Genomic DNA, 10794 nt, shown 5'->3' with positions numbered 1-10794 from the left:
GCTCCGAGAGCCTTTTTTGGCTGAGGAGCGGGGTATAAGTATGATAAATAAATAAATAAATATGGCGGCACATCTTAATCACCCACGTTTAGTTTTTTTTAACGGTTTTTAATGCTTTATGTGTGTATGTTCTGTGTTTTAGAATTTTAAATTTTGTATACTTGTTTTTATCTCAATTTTAGAATTTCTGTAAACCGCCCAGAGAGCCCTGGCTATGGGAGCGGTATATAAGTGCAATAAATAAATATATAAATATATTGAAACCTCAGCTAGTCAGCAATTTGTGCTTACAGTGAGCCTCCTAATTCAAGAGACCAATTCACCACATGGACCTGTTCCTGAGATACAGGGAGTCGCCTGCCTTTGTGCTCTCCCTTCCATAGCCTTTTCCTGCTACTTGCTTGCCTGGGGCTGCAGACCTAGGTGCCGTGTTTCCCCGCAATAATGTGCATATGCATTGACTCTGGCACCCTGAAGTCACAAAGACTCAAGTTGTGATGGGCACTGCAGAGGGTGGGGATACCACCTCCATGAACTGAGAAACACCAGGCAAATTCAAACCAGGCTGGCTGAAAATATCCAGATTTTATTTTTTTGAAAGGTATGTTTCGATGGCATGAACCACATTGGGAGGGCCCCAGAGGACAGACAGATTACTAGAAAGACAGCCTGAAGATTTAATTCTTGACTTTGGGGGGGGGGGGGTTGGGGGAGTTGTGCATCAAACTGGAAGGATGCACTTTCTTCTGTTTCCAGGAATATGCAAGAGTAGGAATTGTGAGAGAATTTTATTTGATGGAATGAGGTCACAATAGAAATACAGTGTTTGCAATGTCTCTCAAATGCTAATGCAGGGCCATGGACATTTTGTCAAGGGAGAAATGGTGGGTGGAAGAAGGGTTAAGAAACGGCCCTTCTCTCCCCCCCGCCCCCCATAGATTCTCCCCTTACCCCACCCTCCCCCAGATCTTCTATTTCTGAAATTCAGAGGTTCCCACATGTAGCTCTCCCCTTGGTAACATCCAGTAGAGGGCTAAAACCTTGTGACATGGCAGAGACACCAAGTAGTAATAGATGGTGCCCCATATGAATGACTGGAGTCTGAGGGAAACAAGTTGCAATGCAGCATGTGAAAGAATTGAGGCTTCCTGAAAGGCCCAGTAGCTAGACAACATCCAGGAGTGCCTTTAAACTTATTCTCAGCGTATACAGGTGTGTGTGTGTGTGTGATTGCATTCGGCTAATTTGTCAAACAGGAATCAAGGTGAAATGAGAGACCGAGAAGGCTCCCCAGGTCTCTTGCAGACAGCATCCCAAAATGCTGTAATGTTTCAAGACTCAGAAGCTGACGGAGAACTTTCAGTGGTTTTGCCCAGGTCCTGTCATGGCTAATCACCAGGGGAGGAGAGTCAGTTGAGCTGGGCAACCCTGGAAATGGAGCGGACAGAGCCAAGGAAGTTGATCATTGTGTTCACCAGGTCCGGCAGATCATAGTCGTGTTTCCACGCCCAGTCCTGGCGAGCGTTGCTATCATCAAAGATCATTGGCCAACTGTCGGCTACGGCAGTGAAAGAAACAAAAAACACAATTCCGTCATAAGCAAGTTTCTTGCGACTGGATATTTAAGTTTCAAACCCAGTGGCTTCTTTCCCATCCCACCTTTTCTTTTCTTTTGTTAAAGGCACAGCAGCTTCAGAAAGGGGCAGTTTTCAAAAAGTGAAGCACCTGGGAGTGAGGGGTAGATAAAATTCTTCCCCCGCTCACTCTGATCATCAACCTGATCATCAGCCAGGATGATCAGGGGTCTGGAAACAAAGCCCTATGAAGAGAGACTGAAAGAACTGGGCATGTTTAGCCTGGAGAAGAGAAGATTGAGGGGAGACATGATAGCAGTCTGCAAATACTTAAAAGGTTGTCACACAGAGGAGGGCCAGGGTCTCTTCTCGATCCTCCCAGAGTGCAGGACACGGAATAATGGGCTCAAGCTAAAGGAAGCCAGATTCCAACTGGACATCAGGAAAAACGTCCTGACTGTTAGAGCAGTACAACAATGGAACCAGTGACCTAGGGAGGTTGTGGGCTCTCCCACACTCGAGGCCTTCAAGAGGCAGCTGGACAACCATCTGTCAGGAATGCTTTAGGGTGGATTCCTGCATTGAGCAAGGGGTTGGACTCGATGGCCTTGTAGGCCCCTTCCAACTCTGCTATTCTATGATTCTATACTGGAAAAGGAACACTCCCACTACAGGTTCCCTCATGTGGGGATCTATACTTTTATTTAAGGTATCTATATGGACATTTGCGAGGACAAACATGCATTTGGAAAGCAGCCACTACCATCCCATTTGAAAGTCATCCCTTACGAAGATTTTGGGTAGAAAAAACAGCTTTAGGCTTTAAGACACACATTACCCACCATGTGTGTGTCGGCCTTAAGTGAAGCAGCCTTCACCTGGCATGAACTCCTTAAGTATGACGGAATGCTTTGACCTTTAGAGCCCGGCCCTCCAAGTGCAGGGTTTTAGCATTCCTACTGCAACAACCCTCTGTAGATTACCACCAGGAAGTAGGGAAAAGCTACTCCACAACTCCGACTGCACACTCTTATGAAGATGCTGCCTTGCAGGTCAGACCTTTCTTCTGTCAACTCCAGTACCACACCAACTCACTAGCTGGGAGCATTTTCCAGGCCAAGTTTTCTTCCTACCTATCAGCTTCTAAGCAATGGACACAACCATCACACTTCGGCACAAAGGCCTGCCTCTGGACTGTGGCAGTCATAGTCAAAAGAACAAAAAGGCGAAGCTCAGAGACACACGTTGACCCAGTGTGGTCTTTCATCTACACCCAACCTATTTCAATACGTAACTACAGGATGAAAACACACAAGGCAGCGAAAAACGAAAGCCAGGTACTAACCAATGGCTTGCCTGACAGCATCCACATTGTAGTCAACTTCAAGCTCGGGAATATGCTTCTGGACCTCCTGAACAAGCTCCTCAGGAGTAAAACTCATTGCACTGATGTTGTAAGTTCTCATACTCAGCTGCTTGGCAGGCGCTTCCATGACCTCCAAGGTAGCTCTCAGGCAATCATCAATATACATCATCGGGAGACGGGTGTCCGGTTTAAGGTTGCACTTGAACTTGCCGGTCTTTATAGCATCATGGAAGATTTGGACAGCATAGTCTGGAAGAAAAGGACGTTTCACACTATCACCACCACGTCATTCAGCTCAGTTTTTAGAGTACTGCCTAAAAATACAGTCGTGCATAGAAAAGCAGGCTACCGAACTGAACTAATTGACGGTAAAAAGAAGAAAGGATGATTCAAGGTTTGGCTTAACTTGCCAAAGGCAGTGAGGCAGGTGGCTACCAGGAGGAGGGCTTTCTCCGCTGTGGCACCCTGGTTGTGGAACAAGCTCCCCAGAGAGGTCCGCCTGGCGCCTACACTGTACTCCTTTCGTCGCCAGCTGAAGACCTTTTTATTCTCTCAGTATTTTAACACTTAATTTTAACTTAAATTTAAATTTTACTGTTCTGACTCTGTATTTTAATCTTATATCAATTTTGCTGCGTGGTTTTATCCTGGTTGTGCTTTTTATACTGTATTTTGTATTTGTGCTTTCAACCTGTTGGTTATTTTATTAAGGTTTTAATTTTTGTGAACGGCCCAGAGAGCTTCGGCTATTGGGTGGTATAAAAATGTAATAAATAAATAAATAAACTTCGCTCATGAGGAAAGACCAAAAGGGGTTGGGTTTGTTCAGCCTGTAAAGAGAAGACCTTGAAAGAGGGGTGAGATAACCATCAGTGATGAAGGAAGTGGACTTTAGGACGGAAATTGTGGCGTTACACCCCAAAAATCAGTTCCCAAATTTATGTCTGGAGTTTGTAAGTCTGGAGTTTTTAGAATGTTAGTCTGAGTGGGTGGAGTTAGAATGTCTTGGGAGAGGGAGGAGTGATATATAAGGGAAGGACTGAGGGGATAGAGAGAGACTTTTTAGGTACTCTTAGAGTCTTTAGCGCTCTCTGTGCGTTAGCTCTCTGTGTTTAGAGTACTTGGGTCTGGCGAATTTCAGGTTCAGGGTAGAGAGTGGTGTCTTTGGAGTGTGGTGTGCACGTAGTGGATGTATATTAAACAATACTGATAATAAAGAAAGCTCAAGAGTGATTGTGTGAGAGAAAGGAAAGTGTGTATGTGAATGGGTGGAAGGACTGGATGAAAGATTTCAAAAAGGTTTTAAAAAGTTTTACTTTGAAACAAAGCTTGTGAACTTTTTAAAATAAATTTTGATTATTTTGTTTTAACTACCACAAAAATCCCACATGTCTCTTTGGCATTTATCATCTGAAGTTTACACGTTTAGCACCCACTCCTGACAATAATTCACCTCAGCACATATAACTCACAGTGTATTATTTTGTTATTGAAATCCTTCTCCATTTAAACCCCTTTCTCCACATAGTTTGGACAGTGTTTGTCCCTCGCCTCAGGCGTATCAAGTGGTGGTGCTTGGCTTGAGCAGGGAGTAGCTGCAGCCGGGTCTGTTGTTCAGAGCCTGTGTCGTGGCAGAAATAGCCAAACTACACATGTTATGTTGTTCGTTCTTTTTTTAAAAAAAGATTTGGAGCCTCATGTTGCACACCGTGAAGGAGGAGCTGCTGGAAGGCTCTCTCCCCGCTCAGTGTCCATCTCCCTTTTTCTCTAAGAGGGGTAGTTTCTCCCCCACCCTCACCCCCAATAATTGGGAAGGAGGGAACAGGCTCAAGATAAAGGAAGCCAGATTCCAGCTGGACATCAGGAAAAACTTCCTGACTGTTAGAGCAGTACGACAATGGAATCAGTTACCTAGGGAGGTTGTGGGATCTCCCACACTAGAGGCCTTCAAGAGGCAGCTGGACAACCATCTGTCAGGGATGCTGTAGGGTGGATTCCTGCATTGAGCAGGGGGTTGGACTCGATGGCCTTGTAGGCCCCTTCCAACTCTGCTATTCTATGGTTCTATGAATGTGGAAAGTCAGCCGCTAGAGAAAAATAAAGGGTGATCAACTATGGTTCAAAAGGCAAACAGCACCTCCTTCACGGCAATTGCGATTTCTGTCCCCCCACACTTGCAGGTCACTTGCTCTGGCCTGTGAGCGGGAAAGCCTTCAGAATGTCAGAGCTTCCTGCCACAGAAAGTGCAATGAGCAACCGTGATCTTAAGCAAAACTTCCAATATTTATTTCTTTATTGTTGCATTTGTATCCTGACTTTTTGTCCTCTTAAGAAGCCCAAGGCGACGTACATAACCCTCCTCCTCTCCATTTTTATCCTCACAACAACAACCCTGTGAGGTAGGTTGGGCTGAGAGGCTGTGACTGGCCCAAAGTCACCCACTGGGTTTCCATGGCCGACTGGGGACTAGAACCTGGGTCTCCCGACTCCCAGTCCAACACCTTAGCCACTACACCACACCGGCACCCCATTAGCATCACCTTTGTATTGTATAGGCTGAATGAATGTCATGCTAAAAGGAACGTAAAAAGTCATACTGCAGTTGCTGCCTTACCAGTTGTTCCGCCACCAGGCTGGGAATCAGCTGAGATAATGCCAGGGTACCTCAGGCACCGGAAGTCTAGCCCATACCTGTAATGGTAATACTGGGGGGGGGGGGGGGAGAAAGATACCACTCAGTGATTAGGAACTCTGGCTACACGTGGAGAATCAAGTCTGAGGTAGAATAACATTAAAATGTGTCATTTATAAGCGTGTGCTTTGAAAAGTAACACCTCCTAATTATTTATTTATTTATTTATTTATTTAGAATTATTTATATACCGCTGCCCATTGAAAAATTTCGAAGCGGTGCACAAGATAAAACGGAAATAAAAACAGAATAGAACAGTTAAAACAAAATTTAAAAAGAAGCAAAAACAGAGATTCGCGGCTGCATGTTAAAGAAAGGCTTCTTGGAATAAAGATGTTTTCAGGAGGCGCCGAAAGGAGTACAAGGATGGCGCCTGCCTGACCTCCAGAGGCAGTGAGTTCCACAGGAGGGGGGCCACCACGCTGAAGGCTCTTCCCCTGGTGGACTCCAATCGGAGGATGGATCTATATGGAACCACCAGGAGCAGGCCCTCAGATGACCTTCAGGTTGGAAAGGGAGAAGGCGCTCTCTCAGGTAATTCTTCTTAATTAGAAGGCAACCTAACTACGGCGTTGTACTTTGGGTTCTCTACAGGCAATCTGAAGCCATCAGTAGCTACAAAGAAGCCGTTTTGACCATAATGATTCACAGTTAAGCCTGCCAGCTTACAAATAAGACTGGAGGATTCAAATCTTGATAGCTCACTTACAAGCACTCTACTGGATTACAGTTATCAGCGAATGAGCTTGGGGACCCGACTGAAGGTCATCGGTCAAAGGGGTCTTGACCGAAATTGTATAAGAGGGGCATTTCCAAAGTATTGGAGCAGTGTGGAGGCAGTGGCTGTAAAAGACAAGCCTAAGGAGAGACAGAAGATGAGCAGAAATCACCTAAGGCAGAAGCTAAGCAGGAGTGGAAGGCTTTAGAAGAAGTTCTTTGAGATGGCTTCTGGCCAGGGTGACAGCAGCTGGCCTCAGGAAGCCTTCAGTGGAGGCAACTCTTAATTGCATCCTGTTCCCCAAGTCCCAGACCAGAAGGAAGCCTTTAGGGCAGCCTTCCTCAACCTGGGGCGCTCCAGATGTGTTGGACTACAACTCCCAGAATGTGCAGTCCAACACATCTGGAGCGCTCCAGGTTGAGGAAGGCTGCTTTAGGGGAAAGCTGAAGAGAGCCTGTCAGAAAAAGATCATTAGAAGCTGAGGATTTATTATGAGTGACAGCTGAGAGACTGTGCATAACGTTGCATCCTTCCAGTGGGTCCAGGAGCCAGAGGGAGGACTTCAACTCTTGACCTCTTTGTCATCCTAGAAGAGCTAACTGGAGCGGAGTTAAGGAAAGGGTAACCGGCATATGAATTTTACTTAGGGAAATGAACTTCGGCCACAATCCTATGCATGTTTAGGCAGCAAAAAGTTGTACACCTCTCAGCGTTCCCCAGCCACACATGTCTAAGCACGCATAGGATTGCATCTTTAGTTAAGTATATAAACAGCTTCCTTGAAGTGACAGTAGACATTGAATGTTACCTACGTTTCAATAGCTACTTTACATCTTATATAGTTTTGGTTTCACAGATGTTTTTCTTTTGAATAACTCCTAGTCCGTTAATCCCATGCTTAAAGAACACCCCACAACTGTAACATTGGTGGGGTTTTAAGGGGAATTGTTTTACTCTGTCCAGCACCATGTACATTGATGGTGCTATATAAATAAATAATAATAATAATAAGGGGAAGGTTTTATAAGGAAATTTATGATGGCAGTTGAATCTAAGGGATAAGGCACTGAAGTGAATTCATGATACAGTCTGAGGAAGGATCGCTCAAGAATTGTAATTCTCCCCCCCCCCCCATCACAGATTCACTGAAAAGATCCTCCACAATTTGGGAAGGTTTGGTAGGATAAAACCGAGAGATAGGATAACAAATGTGAATAATGCTGCCTAAGTGAGATTTAAGGGATTCCACTTTAAGGGATTCCACTTTTGGTGGCAGCGTCAGGGTTGAAGCAACCCAGGTTTTCCATACTGCGTTATGTCAATGGCTTTTTAAAACGGTCTATGGAATCTGAGCATCAGTCTGATCTTAAGCAAGATTGAGAAAGGAGAGACCATTCTTATGCACATACTGGGCTTTGCTGCAGCACCGTCAAGACTAATAATGTGCTGTGTCAAGACTGAGGAAAGCTTATAAATTTGCTAGTCTTTTAAGGTACCACAAGCCTTTGGTGTTTAAGTTCTTTCTTTTAACTGAAACATACCTGCAAAGGCTAAAATAAAGTGCCAGTCTAGATTCCACTGGAGAAACAAGACAATGTTCCTCAGTGGGTGACAATTTTTCACATGGGCCTTTAATTTATTCTTTTAGGCTAACATTTCATTGGAAAAGAAAATTCAGAAGCAAGTTTAAGTAGCTCATTTAAGCAATGTTAGGTTGCCTTTTAAAAGATGTTATTTGCTCTCTATCCACTTAGAACAGCCTTCCTCAACCTGGGGTGCTCCAGATGAGTTGGACTGCATCTCCCAGAATGCCCCAGCCAGCAGAGCTGTCTGGGGCATTCTGGGAGTTGTAGTCCAACACATCTGGAGTGCCCCAGGTTGAGAAAGGCTGACTTAGAAAAAGAATTGGGCTGGACAAATACTCGTGACAGAGTATTTAAACTTCTCACCTCTCCCATGAGCTCAGCATGAACCTTAGAGACACCGTAGATTGTCCTTGGCCTTTGGATGCAGAGGTCAGGAGTTGGGTTCCTAGGAGAGGTGGGTCCGAAAGCTCCAATTGTGCTCGGGACAAAAAGCCGCAGGCTGTGCTCAGCAGCAATATCAAGAATGTTGTGTAATCCTGGGAACAGCAAACACAGTTATCAGACTCCAAACCAAAACAAAGCTCTGACAGGGAGGCAGAAACAGCTAATCAAACAATACTGAGTGAGTTGACATCTACCAGTGATATTCACAGATCTTGCCAAGGGGACGTTGGCTTCTCCAACAGCACTGAGCAAAGCGCTGTAATGGAACAGCCACGTAATCCGGTTGTTCACCACAATCTCACGAAGATTCTTGTAGTCCAAGATGTCAGAATAGATGAAAGGGCCTATAAAGAAGAACACGTAAATCAAACACGGGAATGACGAAGACAAGTCAGGAAAGCCTACAAACTGGGATAGCATCTCTCTTTTTGACAGGAATATGCTGGCCGAATCGGAATTTCCACCGCTATGTTCCTTGCTAACCAATGCCTTTGTAACAAAGTCCATACAGATGTAAGGAATGTGCTCCTTCCATATATTTACAGAATACTCTATTAGAGACAGGTGCAAAACTGCTGTGAGCATGGTGCATGTCCATGCTATTGAACGAGTATGCTAATTTACAGACGTCCGCTAACTTTGGAGTGACTGACATGGATATCTACTGCAGCAGGGCAACGACACATTTGGAACTAATTGCAGTTTATCCCAAGCACATGAAAACCTGCAAAACTGGTTTCATCACAGACCATGGCAGGATATAAAAAAATGAATCATGTACAACAACAGTATTTCCACCTCTCTGAAAAGCTATGGATTATTCGAAGTGCAGGAGGCCCAGAGACCCAGATTTTGCTTTATGTAAGTATGTTGTTTCCTTGGGGTGTCAGCTTGGAGGATCTCAAATTACACTGTTTGCTTTGTCTGGCTTGCTTCTGAACCATCCTTTTCCCTCAGTATACACACTTATTCCTTTTGTCCTGCCATTGTTCCCTGTCAAACAGGTTTTGCATATTTCTGAAATACTGCAAATGTGGGGAAAAAAGGAAATAATGGGGTGGTAAATGCTCTCTTTCGTGCCACCTTCAACTCTACTGCCTCCAGACCAGAAGAGTCCATACCATCACAGCCTCCTCAACACTACTTTAGGGTGGATTCCTGCATTGAGCAGGGGGTTGGACTTGATGGCCTTGTAGGCCCCTTCCAACTCTGCTATTCTATGATTCTAAGTCTAATTAAACAACGCATGTGGGTAGCCTGCAGCCCTCATCTGCCCGTGGAGCCCAGCCATTATTGCAGGAAACAGATCATTATTGGCAGTGTGGAACCAGTGGTCTTCCCCAGGCTTGTTGGAGCGGGATGAAGTTAATCTCCCCTCCTCATTAAGACTGCTGTTTCCCCACTTTTAATGGCAGTTGGGAAACCAATCTTGCCTGTATTGGGGAATTCTTTCATGAAACGAAATGCAATATAAGAGCTGCATTAACATTAGACTTCAGCGTCCTCAAGTCAGATGAATCAGGAGGAATAGGAAGAAAAGACACACCTTGTGACTAAATTTTGAGACGAAAAGGACCAAGACAAGATGCCTATTCAGATATTACTGTGAGAACCAAGCGACTGAACCTGCTTTACTTTTCCCACTTTAGCATCTCAGAGCCTGAGGACACCCTGGGTGCACCTGAAATGGGAGGCTCAGTGATACTCGAAGGAGGTCCTATTGCGTCGTATAGCAAGAGGAGCAGGAAGAAGATGCTCATAGGCCTGAAGCCCACACGTTCCAAGGATGAAGGTGATGGTTAACATCCAAGCAAGCTGAATGTAGTGGTGTGTGTGTGAGTGAATGAGAGAGAGAGAGGGAGGGACAGAAACAGACAGACCGATCCAGTTACTTACCACTATGGAAAACATTATCGGGGGGCTTTCTAATATCGGAAAGGATGACATTGTTCTTTCCAAAGCGTTTCCTAGAGGAGATAGCACGGTTAGTCTCGGAACAGTTCTTCCACATTCATTTTAAACTAGAACCTTTGTGCTGTATGGAGCTCCCCAAGCAGAGCTGGTTTTGCTAAGAGGTGAAACAACAATGTTGCCACTGCCTTTCCCCAAACCCCAGCAGAAGACATCAGCTAGCTAGGTATGAATAGGGTGACCATATGAAAAGGAGGACAGGGCTCCTGTATCTTTTAACAGTTGTATTGAAAAGGGAATTTTAGCAGGTGTCATTTGTATATATGGAGAACCTGGTGAAATTTCCTATTCATCACACCAGTTAAAGCTGCAGGTGCCTTGCCCTCTTTTAAATGTGGTCACTCTAGTATAGCTCCTGCAGCTTTAACTCTTGTGATGAAGAGGAAATTTCACCAGGTTCTCCATATCTACAAATGACACCTGCTGAAATTCCCTTTTCTATG

General features: G+C 44.8%; 1 protein-coding gene across 1 annotated transcript in view; it reads right to left on the bottom strand.

The window, feature by feature from the left end:
- Positions 1-566: 566 nt before the first annotated feature.
- The window catches only part of LOC134397241 (L-threonine 3-dehydrogenase, mitochondrial-like), a 28085-nt gene continuing 17857 nt past the window's right edge, over positions 567-10794 (bottom strand). The window contains exons 4-9 of the mRNA XM_063123715.1: positions 10277-10347; positions 8575-8724; positions 8300-8472; positions 5555-5645; positions 2920-3189; positions 567-1558 (exon numbers count right to left, since the gene is read on the bottom strand). Coding sequence (XP_062979785.1) covers positions 1410-1558; positions 2920-3189; positions 5555-5645; positions 8300-8472; positions 8575-8724; positions 10277-10347 — 904 coding nt within the window. The 3' untranslated portion in view covers positions 567-1409. The remainder of the gene's footprint in view (positions 1559-2919; positions 3190-5554; positions 5646-8299; positions 8473-8574; positions 8725-10276; positions 10348-10794) is intronic.

This window comes from Elgaria multicarinata, chromosome 4 (assembly GCF_023053635.1).
Source record: "Elgaria multicarinata webbii isolate HBS135686 ecotype San Diego chromosome 4, rElgMul1.1.pri, whole genome shotgun sequence".
Classification (NCBI taxonomy): domain Eukaryota; kingdom Metazoa; phylum Chordata; class Lepidosauria; order Squamata; family Anguidae; genus Elgaria; species Elgaria multicarinata.
The sequence above is the reverse complement of the archived record's forward strand: the minus strand, read 5'-3'. Positions and strand labels throughout refer to the sequence as shown.